We start from the raw sequence: 26,215 nt of genomic DNA, 5'->3' as shown, positions 1-26,215 counted from the left end.
CTTGAAATCGTACCCGAAAGATCAGCTTGTTTATGACATCCATGCATTGCACTTACAAGCTCTAAATGCACACCATCATGCAGAGCTTCAGTGGATTCCTACCCACTGCGGAATAACTGGGAACGTCAAGGCGGACACTGCGGCATCGATAGCGCATAGTGATACCGATACCGTTCTCGAGAAAAGATGCTTCTGCCCTTGCGTCCAAGGCTGCCTGGAGATTTCAGCGATCTATGTGGGCTGTTGCGCCGCAGAATTATGCGCCTCTTCACTCCATAGACCCGCACGGGACCTTTAGGATGCCTGACGGACATTCCAGCAATGACGAAGCGGTTCTTCACCACGTGCGGCTAAATGCCGCCTACACAACTTATTTTTGATTCAAGATGAAACAGGCCGCTTCCCCCTTCTGCAATTTTTGTGTCGTGCGCGAGGACTTGAACCACGTATTATGTGAGTGTACGCGGTCCCTTGTATGCGGCGAGTGTACGAACGTCCTTTTAGTGTCCTTGGGTCTTCCTGCCCTTGGTCGATCTCTAAACGAGCATCTCGAGAGACAAAAGCTCTATCGTCTTTCCTGCGAAGCACAGGACTTTATCAGACTCTTTAAACAGGACTCTATTAATGAGCGCATCATCTTCATCACAGTCATTACCTTCATCTCTTCATCGGTTTCATTTTTTACACATGTGGTGTAGCAAGCAAGCCGCCTTGGCCAGGCGAAACTCACCTGTATCATTAAAGACTATTTTCTCTCTCTGCTCCTCGCGCATGCGCAGCACGGTTCTCCAAGAGCCACGCGAAACGGCTACCAAGCGAACGGCTCCGGCGCAGCGTCAGACTTGGCTACTGCGCAACGGAGGTGCACAGCAGGGCACGCGTCGACGCCAGTGCGTCTGCCGCGGCTATGGCGTCACTCCTCTGGAATGCGCAGACTGGCGAATGTGCAGACCTAATTCTCTACACACCCGTGCTCCAATTAAATTGGATTTCCTATCAAATACAATACAATTCAATTTAATCCAAATTTAACCCAATCCAATCCAATGCTCCTCGCGCTTGCGCAGCAGGCCCTTCAGGGTAAACGCGAAGCTGCTCAACCTCGCCAGTGCAGCTTACGCTACAAAAGTAAAACCGAGGACACACGCCCGCGTACCATAGAAACGCCAGCCCTTTGAACAACTTAGAAAGCCTATATTCGCCAAGATAATGTAGCTCGCCAGGATATGCAGTTCACCAAGATAATGTAGCTAATGGGCATGAAGCACTACACGACCCTTTTTGTTATCCGAACTTAATCTGCTCATTGCAATGATAGGGAAGTCAAGTAGATTGTTAGGATGCCAATTCGCAAACGTGCTTCGCGTCACAACTGCTGCTTTCTGGAGAGAATGACTCAACAGGCAACAAACCGTCGTTATTTATTTATTGCGAGGAAATCAAAACACGACAAAAGTTGATCAGGGATGCAGACACTGCATAACTATTTTATGGCTTTATCTCTAATTTTGAGTGGCAAACTGATTTCCAAAGCTAACGACAATCAAACGAGGGTGCACAAATGAGGCCACCGATTCAAACACCAAAGAAATATTGACCGAGAGCAGAAGAAAAGTAGGCGAAACAGGCGCAGGACCGGAGAAACCCCAGCGTATGATGAGTGTCTCCCTGGTCCTCAGGTCGCCTACAGGGTTCAGTCCCGCAGCTCCTCAACGGCTCCCTCAGGCTGAAACTTGCGGATGAAATCCAGCTGTATTTCTCTCCACCTCTCCTGATGAGGGAAAATAAAAGAGAAAAGTGAGCACTTCACCAACACCAAAAACACCAAATTCCGTCAATACAAGCACATTCTTCGATACCCTTACATCACCCAAAGCTATTTATTCTTGTAAACGGAGAGAGAGAGAGAAGGAGGAAACAAACTTTCATTTTCCGCAGGACCTAAGTCCCGGTCCAAATTGGAGTGTTCAATTCACCAAGTCCACGTACTACTGCAGAAATCCCGTAAAGATCCGATGCACATGTTCATAGAGCGCTTCCTGGGCAGCCTGGATGTTCACTGTCGGAGTAGGAGACAGCCAGAGCTCCCAGACAAACAACTACCCTCTCTTTCACACTATCTTAGAAACGGGAGCATTCTATCGCAGAGTAGAATAATTTATTAAATAGGATGGCACGGCGCCTAGTTTGGGAAAGGGAGGTTGGCAGAGGTGGTTAAGTGCGGGCCATTACGGAAGCCTCGCTGGCGAAACCCCTAGTGATCTGTCTTTTTGGCGTCACTTCGTGGATGTATCCACTGTTCGCCGTACACCACCGACAGGGGGCCGATGCTTCTCGTGGATCGACTTGAGTCCCCCAGCTGTGCTTTGTTTAAAACGCTATACGCAGCGCTATTGAAGCTGCGAAGTGCGAACAGAGGGTTGGAAGCAATGCGCATAAGAAAGTAATTCCGAAAGAACGTTTGAGCAAGCAATACGGGTGCCGCGTAGCAACAGCCTGTATCGGGGCGTTGACATTGCTGATAGGCTGATTGTACTTGGCCGCACTCTTTACTGAATGATTTCACGTGTAGATATGTTAAGGTTTTAACGGATTTCATGATATTACAGAAGTAACAAACGCAAGTGCGCCAGATCAAGGAGCTTAAAAACGGGTTTTCTTTCTTGTTAACAATAAATAACTAAATGGCGATGGAAGTAAATGCCAGAATGCAGACCATGACATTTGTGCCTCTGGCGTCTCCACTCATCGCCGCATTTGCAAATGCTACGAAGGCTTTCCGTAACGGGTCGGCTGTAAGGGGTCAAGTCGGGTCAAGCCGGTTGTAATAATAGAAACCGCTCATTTTAGGGACTGCGGTAGAAGCTTTTTTTATGGAGTACGAACTGTCAAAGAGCTTTTTACCACGTTTTATGGTAAAAACAACTACATAATACAATTGTTGTACAGGGACATACAACCACTATCATCAATTGTTGTACAGGGATACACAACCACTATCATCATCTCTAGAAAAGGGAGCACACATTCATTTATAACCTCACTATACCTATTATGTTGAATCGCCTCCCTTAAAAAGAGTGATTTCGTTCACCGGTGGCGTTCGTGGTCGCTGTAATAAACCTCGGGAATCCTGGACTGCCCACTAGGTGGTGACTCCGGATATAAAAATAATTTCCTCCTACACGAGACTACAACCTTGGGACTTTCAAAGCCAAGAATGTATTCAGAAGCAATGTCCGCTACTGTATCATCGAGTGGAACCCTAACTGCGTGAAAGATTTTGCGCCAGTAGCAGGGACAGACAGCAAAGTGCTGGAATTGAGATGCTCATTTTGTTCTTTGCTGCTACGCACAATTTACTAACTACACAGCTGAGGGATGAGCAAAGTGTACCCTATCCTTGCTTTTCCAAAAACATCCCGGTTCACGCATCTGTGGCGAGATTATGCTTCTGGCACTTGCTGTTTGAATGGGCGCTCCCTGTGCACGATGCGTTCGTCAGTACGATCCCTGGTGCGCAACCCCCTGGCATATTTTTATGCATTGCAAAGAGGTGGGTTCTGCTGCGGCGAACAGATGCCTTATCACTGTTGCGATAGAGGCACCTCGGCGTATCAGCATAGATTTGTGGTGGGCCGAACCTCTCGAATTTAACAATTTAGATGTCGGAATCGGGGTCAACTCCGAAAGCTCCTGTATCTTACGCCGGATATCGAAGTCACTATTTTGTTCCTTCCTGCTTTCGATAAGAAGAAACAAGAACTCTGTGTTTTTCCAAACTTCAGTGAGCTAAGCGGTCCGTAAAAGCACTGTACCATTCAATCAATCAATCAATTAATCAGTCAATCATTCAATCAGTCAATCATTCAATCAATCAATCAAGCAATCAATCGAGGCCTTTATCTTAACAGGACATGAAAAATGTTTACAGACTATTTGAACCGGTAGCCACACGGCTATCCTGTCCATGCAGAGATCGAAGGGAGCGTTTTCGTTCTCATGTAAGCGAATCCAGTGCGCCAGAAGCCTCATGTATGCATGAGCTATTCTCTTAAAAGAAACCTTTGGTCACTTTGACGGGTGCTGCCAGGCAGTTCCTTTCAGGATAGCAGAGAGAAGATGTCACAAATTTGAAGCCACATTGCCTGGCATCTTGCGCAAGCCTTATCAGGTCCCTGCGAATACTGTGGGCTATTGTCAGTGACAACCACTTCTTCAGTTTCTTGCTCGGCGAAAAGCGACTGCTTGAATTTTACTGGATTCCCAGCCAGGCTCGTGAGTTTCACCAACTGGGGAGTCCTTTAACAGTAGTAGATCATGTTTAGTGACTATGATTCTCTAGACAGCCATGGTACACGCCAAATCGTTGCCAAGGCCTCTGCGGAAACTGAGTCAGCTGCAGTGGCATCTTCCGGTTGGGCTTGTATTGAGACAGATCCAGCAGGACTGCATGAGATTATCGATGTCACTATCAATCAAGAGCTACCAGACAAAATTCCTTGCTCCTTGGAGATTGCAAGTTGACGATTGCGATTGCAAATTGACCTTTGCATTTGACTCCAGTGGCTTGGTGGGTACGACAATTCAAAACCCATGTATTATGACCCTGTCGACTCGGGTGATGCCGACCTTCAGAGGGCAAAAATCATTGAGGTTTATGGGTAGTTCGCAACGTATTGGACAGCTCCTTTGCGTGATTATATGAAGCTGGATGCATAGTTGATCCGACTGTGGCTTCTGTTTAAATTCTTCCAAAGAATCAGGCACAAGTGAGCAATATTCAATTTGACTTGGTATTCCTTTAACAGTAGTAGGTCATGTTTAGTGACTATGATTCTCTAGACAGCCATTGTACACGGCAATGGTGCGTGGTACCTGTGGACCGGGGTGGGGCTGGAACACTGTGGTGACAATAGGCGGCCAATACTATGCACGCGGACCCCGTGACTCCATTGGGTGGCCAGCGCAATACACACGGACTTCTCTGCCCTACTCACGTTAAGAAACCAGTAGTATAGCAGGTAAGATGCCTGCGTTAAAAACCAGACGTGTTTGGTTCTATTGACAATTCGCAAAATATTGCTTCCTATCATCTGACTGGCTTCAACATATTACGCATATGCTTCCTAATGTGTCAGGTTCTTTGCAGCGATAGCACGACGCACCAACTTTCCAAACGGACAAGCACACAGAATTCCTTACGCATTTAAGAGGCTCAGTGTTACGGTGGTCCTGTCAACTCCACTTATCCGTGAAAGCCTATGTGTGCCGTCCTCGTGGAAAGATCGCTGGCAAGATTTTCGCGCGACTGACATTGAGCGAAGTTGCAACGGCAACACGGAAAACGCCGGCGCTACATCACGAAAGAAAACGAACAGAAAGGCAGGTTGTTAGATGTCTAGTTGTGAGAGATCCATTGAAAAAATGTGGTTGATCCCTTTTTTATAGGAATGGTTAAAACACAAAAGTGAGATGCGCCTTCACAGGATCAGTTGAGTGTTTATTGTGCATCGATATGAATTTGCACATCGCTATTTATGTTTCCTCGGTATGGCGCCGTCAGACTTATCGACATTAGACACTGGATTGCACGCGCCGGAGCACTGCGTAAACCCGAATGAAACCACACGCGCTCGCAGACCATGCGAACGAAACCGAACGGCTTTTCAGCGAATCGTTTGGTAAACTCGCGGTCCGCTGCAACGAAAGGGCATAATTTGCGGGGCTGTCTTGTGGGTGTGCTTGGCGAGCGACAACCTGCTGGAGCGTCGCTTTCGCAAATGTGTGACCGCTGCGTCCCTGCTCCGTGGAGTGTACGGCAGACGGTTGTGTTGCGACGAGCTCAGTTGACGCCAACTGTCGGCGCTAATTAGTATCGGGATGCACTACTTCGCTTCACATCTCTTAGACGGCAGCGCTATCGAAATAGAGGTGCGTTCATCGATATATGACGCGTTCATACGGCTGTTTGCACTCCGGCTCGTAGTGGAGCCGGTAAAGCTCCTGGCACCTCCCGTTGCGGCGACGGAGCACCAGGCTCGAATCCTGGCGCAGCCACCGCGTTTTTCTGGCGATGTCACTCCCGTGACGGATATGACGTCAGTCAGATCTTGGTGGATGCCGGCATTACACACTTTCGTGTTAAAAAAAAATTAACCCAGCTGACCTAACTTCGCGAACGCTGATGCTAAAGCAATGCTGCCTGGCGTTTTCTAATAGCAAGGCTAAGCACTAAGCTTCATAGAGTTTCTCAAAGCGAGCAGGTCGATTCCCTTTCGCGTCAGTTGAATTTTGCCGCGCTTCACTGCTCGTGCCATCTACTAGAACCTCTTGGTGCTTTCAAACTTGCAACACTGCCACGAAGGGACGCCATGGGCGGTTTTTTTCTCGGTCACGTTACTTTTTTCATTTGCGTTACTTTTTTCATTTGCTACCACAAAAATAAAGCAGCCATTTATGTCTAACTAAAATAAAAATGCAAATATCACCGATGCATTGACGTATGGCATAAATATGCCTGATGTTTTCATTTTCCTCTACCTGCTTTCGTACTTTAGAAACACTTCGCTATATAAGCATCTAGTTCAAGCATCCTTAAACTTTCTGCATGTGTGTTTAGCCCTTGTTCTCCTCCCCGCTAAGCTATGCCCTCTCCGTATACCTGCGACCATGTTACTACATTTCGTCGCACGGACCACCCCACCAAGGCAAGGACAGCTTCTCTGCTGAAATAGTTTTTCCACATTGGTACAATGAACCAAAATATGAGGTGCTCGTAGGGAGAAGGGTCGGCGGCGTGTCCCCGCGTCTTCGATCGGTGGGCAAAGTTCGTCGCCAATCTTTGCTTCATGTGTACTGTGCTTTGAGCTGGTTCGATAGATAGGAGACAAATAAAGCGTACCTACAATATTTATTCCAGAGCGACGCGTATATTTCTGGAGAAATAAAAAAGAGCATCACGAGTACCACGACGCCCCCTGACAATTAAGAGGAGGAGTACGTACCGGGCCATACCTAGCCAGAATCACGTCACGCAGGAATTGCAAGTACTGGACCGTTCGTTCCAGCACATCAACGATGTCGCTGTCCTTGCTCAGGCCCGGCACTATCGTCCGCAGAAACGCCAAGGCTTCCTTGATGCGAGCCCTGCACGGCACGAGTGCGCGCGCATTATTGATGACGACCTGCAGTGGGATAGAGCGCCATTTTAAACATGCGAACTTGGAAACGAACAGGGCCGATTGAGGGCTCATGATAGAGCTGATGGCAGATTAATGGCCACGATTCATCGTCATCAGCCTGGTTGTGTCCGCTACAAAACGAAAGCCTCTCCCAAAGATATCTAGCCACGCCTATCGAGTGCTAGCCAAATATTTTCGACGCTCATCTTTCCATCGAGTTCTTGGCCGACCCCAATTTGCGGTCTATTTGTAGCCACTCTGTTAAACGGATGGTCAACCTGTTGCCTCTCATTCGCATTACGTGACCAGCCCATGCCCGTTTTTTTCTCTTGAATTGAAGTAAAATGTCCTGCACCTCACTGTGTTCTCTAATCTATGTGGCTGCTTTTCTATCCCTGAGAGTGAGCCCTAGAATTGGGCGTTCCATAGCCCGCTGTGCCGATTTAAGTTTCCTTTCAAGTGGTTTGGTGAGAACCCAAGTCTCTGTACCACAAGTCACTAATGAAAAAACGCACTGATTAAATACAAGCTTTTTGAGTGACAGAGGAAGCTTACCAGTCAGGATATCTGAGTTCTTTCCAAAAGAATAGCCAGGATTACTGCTCCCGAAATTGTTCTGAAAATACTAAGCAAAGTTATCGGAAACGCCTGGTTTTTTTTTTTTTTTTATCATTCAGTAGCCCAAACACTGCCCCCATCTTTTGGTACATCTTACACAACACGCGTACAACTGTCCCTGTTGTCACGGACTCTTTCAACTGCACATGCCACCTCGTGTGGGAATGCTCAAACCACACAACACCCCCTTCTACCCCCGGAGAAGTGGGAGTGCAAACTGGCCAGCCCGGCGCCTGAACGTCATACAATAAGCTCTAGCACGCAGCGATAGCTCGCGACTGTTAGCACTATGCGACCACCAGTCTTTTTTTCTTCCCGTTGGCGTATTGGCGCTCTTTGCCCCAGTTGGCCTTGCGCCATAAACATCCAACCATCATCATCATCATCATCATCATTTTTCTTCCCGTTCATTTTGCGTCGGCCTCTGCGCACGTTGTTCTCGCTACCTTGCTCCCTCATTTTCACGTTCGCTCGCTCACTTACTCGCTCATTCACTCACTCAGTGACTCACTCATTCCCTTTCTCACTCGCTGGCTCACTTACTGGCTCCCTCTGTCACTAACTCAGTCACTTTCTCTCGCTGAGTCCCTTACTAGCTCACTAACTCACTCACGCACACACTCAGTTATTCGCTCATTGACTGTTTCACTCGCTAGCTGACTTACTGGCTCACTTGTTCACTTACTCGTTCGCTGGCTCACTGACTGGCTCATTTGCTCACGCACTCACTCAGCCACTCACTGATTCTCTTTCTCGCTCCCTGGTTCCCTTACTGTCTCGCTCGCTCACTTACTCACTCACTTCCGCGTTTGATGGCTGACTTAGTGGTTCACTCACTCAGTCACGCTATCATTCACTTTCTCGCTCGCTAGCTCACTTACTGGCTCACTCGCTCATTTACTCACTCACTCACTTTCTCACTCGCTGGTTTACTGACTGGCTCACTCACTCAGCCACGCAATCACTCCACTTTCTCACTCGCTCGCTCCCTTACTGGCTGACTCGCTCATTTACTTACTAAGTCGCTTTCTCGCTCGCTGGCTCACACTGACTCGCACACGCACACACTCAGTCACTCACTAATTCACTTTCTCGCTCACTCACTTACTGGCTCACTCGCTCACTTACTCTTCACTCCCTCAGTCACGCACTCACTCAGCTACTCACTCATTCATTTATCGCTCTCACTCACTTACTGGCTGACCCGCCCACTCACTTTCTCGCTCGGTGGCTCACTTACTGCTCACTCGCTCACTTACTGCTCACTCACTTTCTCACTCACTGGGTCACGTATTGTCTCACTCCCTCAGTCTCGCACTCACTCAGCTACTCACTCATTCATTTTTCGCTCACTCAATCACTTACTGGCTAACTCGCCTACTGACTTTCTCGCTCGCTGGCTCACTTAATGGCTCACTCAAGCAGTGGGCCTCCTCGATTTACCAGTCCTGGGCGATCCGCGGGCAGTATGAGGACTGCGTTCGGACCGGAAGCCCCATAGGAATACATGGGAAAATCGAGCGCCGGATTCTGAAGACGATCCGGAACTGATAATGGAGGGGGCACACTCCAGCACTCACTCACTCCCTTTCTCACTATCTCCTCCGCTCACTTACTGGCTTGCTCGCTCACTCACGCATTCACTCACTCACTCACTCACTCACTCACTCACTCACTCACGCACTCCATGAGCCTCATTTTCTCGCTGGCTTGCTCAATTTCTGGATCACTCACTTCTTCTGTTACGCACTCCCTCACTTACACATTCGCTCACTCAACGACCCCCTTGGTCACTCACGCACTCTTTCACCTTCGCGCAGCTCGCTAAATAACTTCCTCGCTCACCCACTTACTCTACCTCTCACTTTCCCGCTCGGTCGCTCGCTCACTCACTGGCTCAATAACACACATACACACTCAAAGGCTCCTTTTCTCACCGGCTCGTTCAATTACACCCTCGTCCACTCACTTTCCCGCTTGCTCGCTCACTTAACTGGCGCATTCACTGAATCACTCACCCATTCGCTCACTTTCTCACTCGCTCCCTCACTGACTGGCCCATTCACTCACTCTCTTACTAGCTCACTATAGTTCTCGCTCGCTCGCTCAAGTACTGGCTCGTTCACGCAATCGCTCATTGGCTCACTCACTCACTCACCCATTTTCGCTCTTTCTTGCTCGCTCACTTACTGGCGCGCTCACTCACTCACTCACTCCAACACACACACACACACACACACACACACACACACACACACACACACACACACACACACACACACACACACACACACACACACACACACACACACACACACACACACACACACACACACACACACACACTCACTCATTTACACACTCACTTAACCGTCATTATAAAAACCACAGCATTGTTGACTTCAGTGGCATCCAATAGCGTACAAAATATGCGACGACACGCGGCGGCCACCACTCACCTGTTTTTGCGCTCCTTTTCCCTGCGCCGTTCCCGCGCATGCCGCATGTAATAGAAGCGCATTGCTTCCTCGTCGTTGTGCACCGACGGGCAGCCAACAGCGGCACCCGCACGCCGGGCTTCATCCAGCGCCGTTTGGAAATAGTCCTGTTGTTCGAGGTCGTCGGCGAGAGCGGCACTCGAAGGGTTGCCCACGCCGGCGCCATCCCCGACGTCCACGGGTTGATATGCCTGCACACACGAACACTTGTCGGGGCTTGCAGACGGACGCTGTACCGCTTTAAGAGCGAAGCGAAGCTTTCATGGGACGAAATATCTCAACGCGGTCGCAGCGACGTGGCCAGAGGTAGCCCAACGATGGGGAGACCAAGCACCAAGCACAAGGGTGGAAAATTTGACCGAGGATTTTATACAGGCAAAGCTTTTCTGAGTCACTAAATCTTGAAACTTTGAACCGGGAGTTTATACAGGCAAAGCTTGTCTGAAGCACTAAGTATTGTGGGAGTGCTTTAGGGCGCAGCCCTTCGTCGCCCGTCTCTGGGCTGAGCCGCGTCGAAGTCGTCTCAGCGCTGCCAACTCTAGGGAAATTTCCCTAGAGCTAGAGAATTTGGGTCATATTTAGGGAAAAGGGGAAATCTGTCAACATCTAGGGAATTTTTTACGTCTACATGGTCTTATGCCTTCAGTCGTGAATTAATGCCTAATCGTGTACTTTATTATTTTAGCATTCATTATTTTTATATACCTATGCATTTAAGTTCCTCAATGAAGCACAGATACCTATTTCACATAAATTTGCATTCAGCAAAGCCACCGCTCCTACATTTGACGTTGTTGGCGTAAATTTGAAAAGAACATGACTGATGAATTTTAGGAACTTGCTCGCTAGAATGTCTCATGCAGTGCGCATCGTCTGTGTTCGTTCCTATTATTATTCTTTTTTATAAACTTGCGTGGCATTACAAGTTCAGTCTTTCGTAGTGCATGAATTTTGTGTCAAATGTTGTGTAGTGCAATATTTCCCATTTTTGTGGCAAATGCACACATAAAATATTTTGCGGCTGTGTGTACTTCGATAATTGTATTGGGGATCGCGTTCCGCCGTCAATCGCGCGAACGCGCTCATGTGGCTGCCGCAGCAAGCGATTGGGACGAGCGATTGCGGATCGCCGTCGCATCGTTCGTCGCTTCGCTCGCAAAAATCGGCACATCTGGTTACTGGTAAACATATTATCTGAGAAAAAAACATCTAATACCGCTTTCAGCAAAAATCTAGGGAAATCTAGAGAATTTCTTCATCCAAGCTAGGGGAAAAGTGGCTCAGCGGGTTGGCAGCAGTGCTTCGTCGTGACCGAGCGAACGATGGGAAGACCAACGAGTGAAAAAAAAGCGAACTATGGGAAGACCGACGAGTGAGAGAAATGAAAGGAGGAGAGTGTCGCGAAATTGGGAGTGGAGGGCGTTTCGCCGTGGCGGTGCGAGCCAATGCTCTCCGAAAGTCTGCGGTGAGGGAGGAGTGGGGAAAGCGTGAGCGTGCACGTGCGTGTCTGATGTGCGTTCGCTTAAGACGCAGTTCGCGGTCTCTAGGGCATCCTCAGAAGCGCTCAGTCGTCATTGGACAACCGACTGCACCACACAATACAGGGCCAAGACACCTTGCTTTGGGACACCCGACGAGTCTGTACAGAATCCCGGGTTACTCCACGCCAAGCATATATACAGACATATATATACAGACTCATTTGAGGCACTACGTAGCATTGAGGACCCAAAAACAGACGATGCCTCTGCTCAACGCATCCGCCAGATACTCAGCACAAGCAGAGGGGAGACGTTGACGCCAGGGTCACCTGGACACCGGGACACGTCAGGGATCGTGGCGGTGGTAACGAGGTGGAACATGGTCTTGCCACCTCACAATCTGGAGTTCTACCTGTTCATCCCCAGCCTCTCCTGTCCGGATTTGCCGACCTCCGCGACCACCCCTACGCGGACGCTGCCAGAGGGCCACTTCGAAATGGCGCGAGTACGACGCTACCTCCGGTTTCTTCACCGCGAGAGATTAAAAAGCATCACCCCTCCCTAAATCTTTAACGATTTACTCGTCAGCCGATCGCAAGAAATATTTATCAACAAAGTACTTGCCAACACGGCCACTACACCTTATATCACCCATAAATGGCAGACACTTGCTGACCGGAAGAAGGGCATTGGCACCGCTGCCTCCTGCACATGTACCATTTTTCACACTGTGTGTAAAGCATTGATTTGATTGGATTGATTCTAGTGTTTAACGCGCCGACGCAACGCAGGCGATGAGGCGCGCCGTAGTGGAGGGCTCCGGATTAATTTTGACCACCTGGAGATCTTTAACGTACGCCGAAATCTCGTACACACGGGCGCTTTTGCTTTTCGCCTCCATCAGAAAAGCGGCCGCCGCGGCCGGGAATCAAACCCGCGACCTTGTGCTCAGCAGCGCAACGCCTTAGCCACCGAGCCACCGCGGCGGGTTGTGTGTAAAGCAAACATGGACCATCTTGTTCTGCACTGCTCCGCTTTTGATATTCATAGACTGAACAATAATGTTTTTCAAAGTTCAGATATAGAAGCATTACATAGGGACATTCTCGAACATCCTCAACACCTGGTGACCTTAGCCCAGTTTGGCGTTGCCAGTGGCCTGGCGAGCGTGGTTTAGTGGGCGTCTACCTCCCTCCCTACTCCCCCTCTTCCCCCTCCAGTGACCTTCGGTCCTCCTCTTCCTAACAGAAGAATTTATCATCATCATCCTGAGGCGCACTTCGCGCCGCCGACGCAGACTCATCATCGCTGCCGTCGGGAGAATCGACGAGTGAGTGCTGCCTCAGCGCACTGCTGCTGCGCCCAGATATCTCAGTAGGGAGTATCGGAATCGCCGGCCAACTTTTTACTTGTCCGCATTGTTGTTGAAAAAAGGAAACATTAGTAATATTTGAGACACGGCATTCTTACTTAAGTGATGTTTGCATTGGTCTATAGCTTAAAATTAAAAAAATTCTGATTGATTTTAATGAACATAAATAAAAAAGCCGTGAGAATAGAAAAGCACTCGCAGCGACCCCTTGCGTTGGTGTTCCAAGTTCAAAATTCACAAAAGATTGCAGTGGATGGCGCAAGCAGACGAACACGGCAAAAATGTAGGCGTGTGAACGGGAATCGATCTTCTGGCTTTGAATCCTTTTATGAGTACGGCCTTAATATTATGGGACGCCAGGCAACTTCGCTGTAAACGTCAGCGTTCGCGACGCTAAGTGAATGAAGCTGGGATGATTTTTTTCGACCGCGTGTAAAAACCTCAGGGAGGTTGCGACATTCTCATCACCACACCGCTCTTGCATGAACCTTCGCTGACACTCTATTCCATCGGTAAACAAACATGCGTACCTATAAACGGCGATTTCATTTCAGAAAACGAGTAGGAGGGGAATGGTCACGCAGGAACGACGTAATACTTTCTCAGGTGTTGGACTTTCGAGGTAAGGCTTGCTTGACGTACTGTGGGACCTCGCCACCGGCGCCCATTTGCGCCTAAACTTGTTTAACTGCGCCCCACCCGCCCACCTTATAGGCCAACTCGCCATCCTTGTTCAATCGTTCCTTCCTCCCTTTCTTTCCTCCATGCTTCCTCGGTTACCTATACACCATTTTCCATAAGCAGCCTGGAAAGGGGGTAAACACTCGCAAACCAGTTCTCTCGGCGGCCCTCGCGCCTTCCGCTTCCGGCGGACCTGTGCGCGCTGGGCTGTTAACAACGGCGCGTGCGATCTCGTGTGCCTCAATAATCTCGCGAGTCCGTTGACTCCGTTGAACAGTTGCGCATGACGTGCTCAAACAATGTAAAATTGGCTTTGGTGTACGGCGAAAGGAAGTAAAAAGCAAAAAGAAATATGCAGGTATTCCGCACAAGCACGGTGTTTCCCATCGCCTTAGAAAGATTGGGGAGAATGTCGACGTCAACGTTGTCTTTTCAGCGCCACAGAAACTTGTCACTTTATGCATGAAAAGTTATCGTACCACTGTCAAACGTGAATGTGATGTCAAACACAAGGCCAAGTTCGTTGATTGCAGTGAGAGCGTAGTCTATGCCATCCCATTAGGTTGTGGCAAGAAGTACATTGGGCAGACTGGGCGTTGCCCCAACGAACGATTGCGTGAGCACGCCAACAACGTGCGTAAAAGTATACAACTGGACATTTGGCCGCCCACTTTCGTCATGGTTGTACGCCTTTGTTTCATAAGAGCAACATTATCGCCAAACGCAGGAGTCAACGGGCTCGCGATATTATTGAAGCACATGAGATCACATGTGCCGGTGATACTTGTGTGAGTATGTCCTCCGTCAAACTCACCGAGAAAGAAGTGTACTTAAAAACGTTTAAGACAAGGTGATGCCTTGTAATGACCGGACAGACTGAACACGTTCCCCAACAGTGTCGTGTGGAAGAGAGTGTAAGCTGACGTGATTATTTTGGTTTATATAAAAACGCGTTTCTTCCTAGTAAAGCTAGTTGCAAGTTTTCGCATTCTCTCATCTTGTCTTCGCCTTCGTGTAGTTTGCGCATTGAACGTTCAACAAGAAGCACTGAAGTTTATTTACAGGGGTTACCACGATACCATAAGCGAAACCACAGCCGGTCAACGTTCAATCGTCCACCTCCGCTTCTACCAGACGATTCCTATCACTCAGAACATAATTATCATCGCCATCCAAGCACTGGACGGAAATCACTATGCAACGCCTCGGGTAAACATGCGTGTTACACAATAACCGCCGCCTTAAGTTAAATATAGGCGTGGTAGAAGCCGAAAAACATACTCAGCGCACGTAATTCTTCTGGCGTGCTTCAGGGTTAAAGCCGGCGGGTACTTATAAACGAATTTGCTCCGCTTACGTGTCATCTTTGCAGTGAATTACACCTACAGGCTCCTTGCTACGTAAGCTATACGTTACTTTCTTTTGTTTGGGTACGTCGTGTTTTAGCGAAAAAAAAACTGAAGACTCGTAACACGTTCCAGAGCTTCTTCAGGAACAGAGTCGTTCTTGGCCAGGGTGCCTCCTCACGTCACCTGCACGCACTATTTGGACTATTTTCTTCGACTACGGCTAACGTGCAAGGGTAGCGCGGTGGAACTCGGCTCCTACTCGGGATTTCCGGGTTAAAATGCCGTGAGAAATCAAATGTGTTTTTTTTTATTATTTCACTCTACAGCGGTGCTCATTTCCGGTTCCAGACAACAACAACAACGACGAAGACGACGCGGGTTTTTTTGCGGGGTTCCGGCAAAAAAAAAACATGTTGTCGTCGTCGTCTTTTAATCAACGGAAGTTGTATTTTGTCTTCATGACCCGTTTAAAGGGGCCTTGATGACTGAATACAGCTTCGGTTCATTAAAAACACTACACTGTCCCAAAAACAGTGACACCAATTTTATCGCGAAGTGTCAACACATATTCGACATATTGAAGAGAACATGCAGCAGTGGCGACCCCACAGCCACTTTTAGGCGATTTGGCTATGACGTCACAGAATCTTGTTTGTGCGATTGGCAGCCGCCGGTTCTAGCCACCGCCAAGAGTCATGACTGGGCAGTGGTAGTGTGGCCTCTGGTTCAGTGTGATCGTATCGCTTGAAAGCTAACGTGCAGTTGCACATTGAAATAGAAAGTCTTTATTGCTGGCTCATATGACGTCATCCCTGCTCATATTACGTCACTGTGGCGCAAAATGTGAAAGTTTGCAAATATTTCCCGCGTTTTTCCTGTTAAAAAACGCCTTTCGTGGCTGGAATGGGGCTGGGTGAGTAGCCAAAGGCTAGTTCTTTCAAATTTCAGAAAGTTGCAATTGGTTTTCGTGGTCCCTTTAATAAGAAAGCGACCAAATCGTTTCTTACCCCGCTGTTCTCTCCGGTTGGGGAAGACGGCAGTACCCGAGACGGCGAACGATGCGGCGCTTCGCTCCAACAAGGCATACCCAAAGGCCCCTGCGCGTCCGAAACATCCGCGAAATATTGTTGCCCACTCGCATCAAACCACCGCGTGCACCGCACTGCAAAATGTAGTTATCATTGTTTCATTTCGTGAACGTGGCTTAACAATGACCGCGGCGGACTTAGCCGTTGTTCTTTGGTCGACAAATGGTCATGTAACATAAATTAATGTATGCAGGCGTTGGAAACCACAATTCCAATGTCACTACAAGTGGCCTAGCCACAAATATTTTACGGCGGTGTTATACGCCACCAGTAAGAAAAATAAACTGATTCTGCGCTCCAGCAATATATAATAAAGCGACACCCTTGTCAAATTTGTTTTCACATTATAGTATATCGATTCAGTGGGTAAATAGCACAGGCGGGGAAAAAAAGGGCATACAATTTCGGGGTGTTCTGGCACTGAAACAACATCCCTGCCTACGCCTCTGTTCACAACGAAGCAACGACAGCGTTTAGACATTGATACTGAATGAAGAGGACCGTGGTCTGAAAAAAAGTTTGGTGACACTCTCAGAAATCGTTTTCGTGACTACTAAACTATCCTAGAAATTCTGTGTTGAAGAGCAGAATGGACGATCGACCCGCCGCGGTGGCTCAGTGGCTAAGGCGTTGCGCTGCTGAGCACGAGGACGCGGGTTCGTTTCCCGGCCGCGGCGCGGCCGCTTTTCTGATGGAGGCGAAAAGCAAAAACGCCCGTGTGTGCGAGATTTCGGCCCACGTTAAAGATCCCCAGGTGGCCAAAATTAATCCGGAGCCCTCCACAACGGCGCGCCTCATCGCCTGCGTTGCGTCGGCGCGTTAAACCCTACAATCAATCAATCAATCAAGAATGGACGATCGAGTGTTGAGCATCCATTCCCGTATGCTAACCAAGAAAAAATTCAACCGTGCACAGAGCACCAGAAACTGCAGGCAGGGCTCTGCAATTTTATCGATTTGGAATAGCCACACGCAGATCTGGAGCCGCTTGCAAGCACCATATATGACGCGCATTAGCAGGCATTTTAACAGTGGTCAACAAAAGGTCCTTCATAAGCCTTTCGGATGCCAGCACCACTGTGAAGTGCTCCTCCTATGAATTCGACTTTATTACAGCGACAGCTTTATATACTGGGACCGATCTCATTTCCCCATAAAGCGGTTGGTCGACCAAAACGATGATAAAATATCTAGACACACGGCACGACGGTGCGTGAAACCTTGCTCCCATTCTGTCAAAACGGTCTCTCGAAAATGGCGAAAAACGATTGGTTTTCAATGAGGCTGTACACGCCTCGACCACGAAAAAACGCAACAGTACACCTTTATCTCATAAACCACGTATCGGTATGCATTTGGATCGTTCGTAGACGCTGTAAGGCCCACTCACGAGGTCAGTGGCCAGGCGCTCCCGGCTTTGCACGGGAAAGGATAGATCCCCGCCGCTCGATATAGAGGAACAGCCCTGCCAACACTACGCTGTGGTCGTCGTCGATTCGCTGCGGCGCGTTCGGGAGACGGCTTGTCTGGATGCCGAGAAGGCCGCGGGAATAATCCCCTTTACGAAGGGAGACGGCCCCACCAACTTCAAATTCCGAGGATTCTGCGCGTAGCGGACAACGAAGGGGTAATTATAGTCGTCTGACCGCACAGCAGCAGCGGCTTTTCCGTGAGGATGATGATGATGATAACGATGACGACGACGACGACGACGACGATGATGATGATGATGATGATGATGATGATTAAAGGCCTCCCCTTTCAATCGGGGTGAAAGCATGTGCCATCTAGCCTACCTCAGTAATTTGAATTTCAATTTAGTTAACCCTCAACTCCGATTTCTTCTTAATTTTGCCCTGCCGTTACCCCTGGCTGGGATGACACTTTATCGACTTCCCTGCTTTTTTAGATGCGACGCTGAGAGGAGCATCTCTTGCCGGCGGCCCTGTCCTGCGTGCGTCCGTCGTCCGCGTCCACACAGCTGCGCCTTCCTTCGCTCGCCTCCTCTCCTCTCTCCGATAGCGAACACTTTCTCCCAACATCTGCGGTGGCGCTGCGCGCGGCTGCGCACTGTGCGCATGTGCAGTACTCTCTCTCTCCGCGGTCTCCTCTCCTTCGGGCGCGCTGTGCATAGAAGCGGAGTGCCGCGCTCCGGCCGGTCTCTCAGTCGACGGTCGTCCGCGTTTGCGTTGCGCTTGCCCTCTTGCCGTACCCGACGATTGCTTGATGCGACGCCAATGGAACCCCCTTCAGCGTCGCATCACACCAGGGTTCCCGCGAGGGGAGGTGGCCGTACGTTTTTTTTCCACCAATACTCTAGCCGCTGCTTAGTAATGCCTACCGCTAACCAGTTAATGCTTCCAGCCCAGTGCCTCAGGAAGTGGGACTTCCCCCCAATTCTAGCCGGCTGAATCTTTTGGCATTCTATATTACTATGTGGTCGATTGTTTGTCTATCCCTGCGACATCCCACACAAGTCTCATCCTGGGACGAATATTTGTTCGTGTAAGTTCGCGTTCTCAAACAGCCAGCCCGCGCTTAAAGAGCAACGCTCTTGTCATAAAAGTTCTCTTTCCGGATCTCTTGTTTGCTTGCTTTATAGATTCCCAGTGATCCCTTCTTTTCCATCCTCTCTGTCCACATGAGCGTCTCTGTTTCCTTCACTTGCCTTTCAACTGCCCCCATTGTTTATTCGCCGCGGTCAAATTATATTTAGTCGCCAGCTTTCGCGTCCTCTTCCGCCATTGGGTGTCCACACTTTTAAGGTACAGGTACCTGTGCACTCTGGCTGCCCAGATCTTCTCATCTAAACGTATAAGCCGCTCCTCAAAACGTATCTTACTTTGCGCTTCCCTCGCCTCAAATGAAGCCCAACCCATATCGCTTTGTACCGCCTCATTTGTAGTCTTACTGTGAGCTCCCAGTGCTAATCTGCCGACTGCCTTTTCGTTAACCTCCAGTCCCGACAGTATATCTGACTTTAAGCATAATACGGCATTAGGGAACGTGAGCGCCGGCACCATTACCCCTTTCCAGATGCCTCGCACCTCCTCGTACTTATTGTATCCCCAAGGTGCTCTATGTTTCATTACTGCTGCGTTTCGTCCCCCTTTTAGTCTGAGGTGTTCTTCATGGGCATTCAGGTAGCCTTTCCCTTCATTAAGCCAGATCACAAAGTATAATTGTACTTATTTACTAATGGTATGTTGAATCCTTAGTGGTGCTGTATGAGCTTCCTCGTTAAATACCATGACTCTAGACTTCTGTGGGTTAAAATGTAGGCCTATAGGTACATTGCCTCATCACCACAAATGTCGGCCAGTTTTTGAAGGTCTTCCGCGTGGCGCGCGAGATCCCCTTTTCGCGCGCCATGGTGGAAACCGCTGCTTTTCGGTAGCTGCAGATTTTCACTTCCACCCTTCGGAGGCATGTTTACTCGCCGCCGCGTGCTTGCGCGCCCGCACGCAGGCTTTTGACCCGAAGGTGGTGGCGCATATTTGAATATTCGGCAAACGGCTGAGTGACAGCTGTCCATACGTAAATTTGGGCCCTCCCTTGGGCGAGCACTAAAGCTAGAGGGGCGTTCCCGAGAGAGTAAATAGCGTTCTTGTCTGAGCTCTCAGCTAGGCAGTTCCCGGCGAGGCAGGAGTCTCGACCGCTGAAGCTAGGTTGGTATTTGTGAGCCCCCTAATCGAGAGGTTTGAGGATCGCGTCGGAAGATTAGGGTACAGCTGTGTACCGGGCAGCTAGACGGGTCCTGCGGCTGGAGAAAAGTGTTCCGGCCGCCGTCACTCGAGTGGTTTACGCACGCTCGGAGCATAGGAGAGTTAGACGGAGTTTGAGGCTCCGGAGTGATTTGTGCGCACTTGGAGCCAGCCTCTAACTGAAGTTTGAAGTTTTTTTTTTTTTTTCCTTTTTGTTACTCATGTATCCAGTTACTCTAATGTAATTAGTTCTATATAAACTTTTAGTTTCCCTTCATCAAATACAAACGCCTGGAGTTCGTCAATTCGGCCACCTTCTCCGAGAGCTTCAACACCATCGTCCTGCGAACCTCTAGCCAAATGAATCGAAGCCCGGGCGATTGCGTTCCTGATCGGCACTGGACTTCGGTGAAACGAGCATCATCGATCTTTACTGACGCCTTACTTCATGTGGGAAAAATCATCGCATTGGTTCATTCTCGTTTGCGATTTGTGTCTTGGAAGGCTTGGCGACCGATTGAACGCTCTTTTTTGCTTTCGCGCTTTTCTCAACTTTCGACAGGAATGAATGGCAAAGTTTTTGCGGCAACTATATCAAATCCTTGATTTGAATTTTGTTGCCTTGGGGCACCCTGTGTGCCGAGACCCGACTGGGCATGCGCGCGCGGGTATAGGGCCACCCCTCACCGGAACGAAGGCGAGGGAAAGGTGAGGAGGGAGCCGCCCGTCAGAGGAACTGAGCCACCCAGCCGGAACGAATGCACGCTTGCCCAGTCGGGTACACAAGGTACACACGGCGCACACGGTGTTCTAAACCTCACTTATGTGGCTAGGTTTTGACCACACCTGCGTCCGCCGAAAAAGCCGCGTAAATAACAAAACATTTCGCCATCGGAACTTATGCGAAATGCTCTGCAGCTCTCAATCTAGTGCAGCTATCATAGAAATTATCACGCTGAAATTGGCCGCCAAGACGACTCTATCGTTACGACGAGTTTCATTTACTTGTTACAGTTAGATCGTAGCTAAGTTTCAAACGTCACAGAATTCCCTTCTGCCGTCAATACGCGGCCGGTACGGAGGGAGCACGGTTACACAAAACGTCTGTAAACATTGCTTTGTCTTACTATCGTGAAACAGGACACGTGAGAATTATACTGAGTTGTTTCGTCTACTGTTTTGGTTGCGTGGCTTACAGTGAAGTCGTAAATACTGGGGAATTCTCCGGTGCGTCGATACAGCCTCGCTGGTTTTTCATCTTCACAGTTGTGCGAGGGTACTAATTTTTTTTAAGTTGAAGACCTTAGACGGCCGCATTTCAAGGGGGTGGGGGGTTAGAGGTAGAGAAAAGCGTTCAGAAAAGAGCAAGTTGAAGGCGCCCGCCTCCTTTAAAGAGAAAAACACGGGAGTGCCAGCATTCATGGTCGCACACGTTCACTGAGAATGGCTTTCTCCGTCACTTTTCTAAAGCTGGGTCTGACGTGCGTGGGCCTTTATAAAGAAGCAGAGCGTAACAAGAGAAGGATTCTTACTTCAAAGGAACACGAAGACACAGTAACATTCTAACCAGTTTGAAGGAACTAGATTTTGGTAACTCACTCAACTTCATCCTAACCACGAAACGCGTCTTCAAACAGAAAAAAAAAAGAAATTTGAACAATTTTGTACTCGGGCTATGCGAAATAGAAGAATTACTAAACAGTGACGAAATAACAGAGACACTAAAACATAGTTATCATTAATTAACTGCAAGTTAACCTTCAAGTCATACTAGCAAATGGGACTGGAGGCCCTACTGCAATCGCATCATCCGTTTGGCGATGGGTTCGGTCGGCGGCTGCCGATTTCATTGAGAACATACTGTAACGTTTTAGACTTTGCCACAAAGTATCCTTTCGGTCGCTTCTCTACCTGTTTTCCCTAATAGTTATAATATGTGTTCGACCTTTAGTGAAATTGGTATACTTGTTACAGCTGCATAGCATCCTTTTTAAAGAACGAAACTTGATTTTGTGCTAATGGCCTTTCTTACAGAACGGGAGGCAAATTGGCTAGGAAGTTTCTACCTGCCCCCTAACGACGCCTGGGATCACTCTTCATCTCTCGAGTAGTAGCGTTGTCGGTTAAAATTCCGCGCCTGCGACGGCCGACAAAAAAGAGGAAATAATGGTTACACAATCCTTCGTTTCTCTCACCATTCGTTCGCTCACCGGGACATGTTCCAGTGCATCCCCACAGCCGATCTCCTCGCAGCCGATCTCCTGGCCATCCATGTTGCGTGTTCCTCAACTCTGTAAGAGAAGGATCACGAACGTTGGATCCCTCTCGTTCCAGCTGTGATAAAACGCAGTGTCTATAAATATCTACTGGTAAGTAGAGCCAAAAACACGGTTATAAGGCGCCCGACAGCCGGACAATCTTCGCGACGAATTCGGTAACGAAAAAGAAAAAATTCGGCCCCCTTCGCAATTGAGATGCGGAGACTCAGAAACCAGCTAAACCGCTGGTCTTCACTAGCTGTATTTTGGCCTTTCTCAGGTCTGACACCCAATCGGCAGATTGGAAACAGATGCCGCCGCGCGCACGCCGTCTATCTCAAATAGGAAAACAGCAGCACTTCAGAGCTTACGTCACTAGGCGCAGCCTATCCTCGAAGCGCACATCCCTACACGAACGTATGTGCGTCACGAATCGCCCTCCCCACACCTGCCCGTCGGCTCCTTGCCTCTCCGCCACTTTCCGTCACACTTCTTGTCCTAACGCTTTCCTCCTCTCCATTGCGTTTCGCGAGTTTTGAGCGACGCCCGTACGGCTGGAAGTCAAGCCTGGACCAAACTACTCTAATTTACTAACTATTGCAAATCAAACGTTTCTGGCGTTGGAGAAACGGTCCGAAAACTATAAATTAACTGTTAATTGCGTCTAAATCAAAGGATATGTTCTTTTTCGCTAAAAATAAGCAACCACCGGACAACTGTACCCTTTTCTATAAGTCACAACTTTTCAGGTCACGAGCGACTTAAAATTTCAGGAGCACATTTCTCTAGTTCACTTAATTGGAGCATTCACGTAAACTATGTGATAAATAAGCTATCTTCCGTTGCAAGTGAGTTATCAAAAAAGATTCGTAATACCAAGTTGAGCAAAAATACTAATCTACAACTGTTTTTCTGTCTCACCTAAATTACTGTCAACTTGTGTGGGGCTCGACAACCCAGACAAATAAACAAAAAATATTTATTTTGCAAAAAAGAGTGCGGAGAGCAACTTTCAATATTCATATAGACCAATCCATGGGATCCGCCGTGAAAAGTTTAAATAAATTCAGTATTCTAACTCTATACGAAATCCGTTTATTCACGGTCTATAGAAAAGCTTCCCGTTCACACCAGCAAAACAGTTTTCTTCACTTAGCAACCCTCACCGAGCGAAATCTACCTTATCCTACACGACCTCTTGACAAATGGATTGCAGTGTGCCCAGAACAAATTATGGCTCACAGATGTTGTCTTTTATTCTACCCTCATTGCTAAACCGGTTGTGTAAACATAACGTGGGTACCTTGTATTTCAATATACAATATAATATTAGTTTGCTAAGAAGTTGACTACAGAATCATTAAGATTTTTTGTTGTTGCGCTGTAATGGCGCCCCTTTTTGTCTTTTGTTGATTTTTTTGGTCTCATTTACGTGTCTGCAGTGCTGCACTGTAACTGACGACGAGTTGACGACTGACGACTGACGACGACGACGAGCACTGTAACTGAGGATGAGCAGCTATGGGAGCAAGGCAGTTTACACCAAATGTAGCGAAGGGGTTTGTGCCTGCCAAGTATGCATGCTAATCCTTAACGTTTCTTAATGTCCCAAGAACTGTTTTAGTTGTTTCTGTATTAAATATACGTTCTTTTATGAGAATAGGCATTATTTGTTTTATTTGAGTTAAATGTAGTTGAACTGGTCGCCACAAAGCCGAGTCCGGGGTAGGAGGGATCAATCTATGAAAATGCGGAAAAAACTCCCGCCTCCCCTCGCGGGAACCCCTGTGTAGATGCGACGCATAGGGGGTTCACGTTGCAGCGTTGGACAGCGGAGTAACGGCGCTGGAACGATGGAGCGGAACGGCGTAGGCACCGCGTTTTATAGCGCGCATAACGGTGAGGGGACGGGCCGCGCCAGTGCGTCTGCCGCGGCTATGACGAAACACAATCCAACACAATCCACTTTAATCCAAACCAATCCAAATCCAATCCAAGGCAAGTAAAGCCAATCCAATCCAATCCAATCCAATGCCCCTCGCGAGAGAGCGTTCGCTATCGGAGAGGAGAGGGGGTGGGCGGCGGAGAGCGCAGCTCGCGCGGCGAGGAGAATGGGAAAGGGGCGGACGCCAACAACAACGCCGACGACGCCGGATGCAGGGACAAGGCGAGTGAATGAGATGCAGTCGCATTTAAAATGTCTTAATTTTAATTAGGCATGAACGCAGTTCTTACCCTGTCACAATGGCTTTGTGACGCTGCAGGAATGGCTCGCTTGGTTATATTAAATCTCCGCACGGTTATGTACCCATTGATGCAGTTCAACGACAGATTTGTTTTTGTAGTACTCCTCACTATCACGAGCCCCGGCCGTTTGCTGTTACCTCACTCGTTGGGTAAAAGGCTGATTGCATCTTCTTAACCCCCACGGTATTTTGTAGATGTCTACAATCAATTTAGAGATACACCGAATTCGCGATAAAGTTGGCTTTACCGCGCGGATTGTTCGTGAGCGCACGCCCAAAATGGTTGAAACACTGGAGGGTGCGGCATACAGAGAGCAAGCAGGACAAACTTTGTCGCAAATGTGGTCTCTGTATGTTTGCACCCATTCAAAGCCGCGCGAAAGGGTCGGCGTTCGGCACACTCCCAATTGCAAGAAGACGACGACACAACGCCGCTGGTTTCTCGCACCTTCGAATCCGGTGCCGTTCTTACCTAACCAGCGACAACAACCACCAAGTTCTCCGAGATGAAACTACGGCGTGTAGCGCGTGCCAGCTGGGTCAGCGAAACGAAACATCACGTGGCATCGTCGTAAAGTGCACGCGCTTCCTCCCGCATTATATATAAAAAAAAACAGCGCCGATCGACTGCTTTGTCCGCCGGGATGAGAAGCTTTAGCGGACGACGGACAAAAATTAACTGAACACCCATGTAGCAGCGCCGACGAGCCCCACCAGAAAGCGGTACTAAGACAAAGAAACAAAATGGCTATAAGGCACGCGCGTTCGAGGACAGCACCCTCCGGCGATATCCGAAGTAAGCGTGACGCATTCGTTGTGGAAGAAAGAAGCGAAGAGGTGGGCGGAAGGGGATGGCGGGGGGGGGGGGGGAGGGGGGGGGGGGAGCGGCGAAAAACGGCAGGAAAAATACATGAGCCAAGGTGTGAACCTTCAAAACCATTAAAATTTCCGATCACGACTGAACGCACTGCCACTACCTAGCATTGCTACTCTTCAAAAGCTTTCCCTCTGGCCACAGGAAGCGTGGAGCCCGTTAGGCCCCGACCTTCCAGGTAGCGTTCCACACACCACGACTACACTGGCCACGTTTCCAGCGAGCCTCCGCACGCCGCCGTAACAAAAAAGTTGTCGCGTCATCCCTGGGTCATTTATACACCGCTCACCGCAAGAAAATACGCTTGTCTCACCTTGACAGCGAGCTCCAGTTGACGAGGCACAAGCAGTCTTCAGTGAGGCTGGGGCCGACTTGCAGCGCACGAGTACCGTCACGTAGAAACGCGTGATGTGCACGCGCACCGGAAGATTGACAGTTCTCGAGGCAGGCCGGAACCTCGAGCTGTAGACCCCTGCGCCCCCTGTTGAGTTATTTTACACACCCTCCCTTTCCTCTCTTTTTCTTTTTTGTTTTGACTTTTGTTTTTGTTTTTGTTTGTTTGTTTGTTTTTGTTTTTTGTTGTTGTTGTTGTTTTGTTTTTTGCTGGAACAAGAACTATATACTTTCAGCGTCTCTTTGGTCGCAGTTTTCCCGGGGTTCAAGAATGTAGATATGGGGGCTCTTCGATTTACAGTCTCGGACTCACCGCGGACTCCCCGAGAAGCAGTCCGGCATTCGATTTTCCCATGTATCCCTATGGCTTCGGGGAATCCTCGGACTACCCGCGGGCTATCCGCGGTGAGTCCGAGACGGTAAATCGAAGAGCCCCATGAAGGGGAAGCAAAGAGAGCTAACGCGACAC

At 48.8% G+C, this 26,215-nt stretch overlaps 1 protein-coding gene across 8 annotated transcripts; it reads right to left on the bottom strand.

The window, feature by feature from the left end:
* Positions 1-1,419: 1,419 nt before the first annotated feature.
* On the bottom strand, positions 1,420-25,807 carry LOC144161926 (uncharacterized). 8 transcript variants are annotated; one of them, XM_077692477.1, is made up of 6 exons: positions 25,667-25,807; positions 22,171-22,266; positions 16,191-16,280; positions 10,262-10,491; positions 7,018-7,149; positions 1,420-1,771 (listed from the first exon to the last, which is right to left on the bottom strand). In XM_077692477.1, the coding sequence occupies exons 2-6, from the start codon at positions 22,246-22,248 to the stop codon at positions 1,576-1,578; spliced, it is 726 nt and encodes a 241-aa protein (XP_077548603.1). In that variant the 5' UTR covers positions 22,249-22,266; positions 25,667-25,807; the 3' UTR covers positions 1,420-1,575. The 8 variants fall into 8 exon arrangements, with proteins under 8 accessions (XP_077548603.1, XP_077548605.1, XP_077548610.1 ...); XM_077692479.1 differs by having other exon boundaries at positions 22,186-22,266; XM_077692484.1 differs by having other exon boundaries at positions 7,008-7,149; positions 25,667-25,806.
* Between the last annotated feature and the right edge of the window lie 408 nt (positions 25,808-26,215).

Source organism: Haemaphysalis longicornis, unplaced genomic scaffold, assembly GCF_048455015.1.
Source record: "Haemaphysalis longicornis isolate Haplotype H1 unplaced genomic scaffold, Haemaphysalis longicornis Haplotype H1 scaffold_12, whole genome shotgun sequence".
NCBI classification, from domain to species: Eukaryota; Metazoa; Arthropoda; class Arachnida; order Ixodida; family Ixodidae; genus Haemaphysalis; species Haemaphysalis longicornis.
This window is presented reverse-complemented; position numbering and strand designations above follow the sequence as displayed.

Coding starts and splice junctions, on each gene's coding strand:
- LOC144161926 (XM_077692477.1), bottom strand. CDS start 22,248: ATGGATGGCCAGGAGATCGGCTGCGAGGAGATCGGCTGTGGGGATGCA. Junction 10,492..16,190: donor CAACCGGAGAGAACAGCGGG/GTAAGAAACGAT, acceptor TCGTGTGTGCAG/GCATATCAACCCGTGGACGT. Junction 7,150..10,261: donor GAAAAGGAGCGCAAAAACAG/GTGAGTGGTGGC, acceptor CGTGCCGTGCAG/GGCTCGCATCAAGGAAGCCT.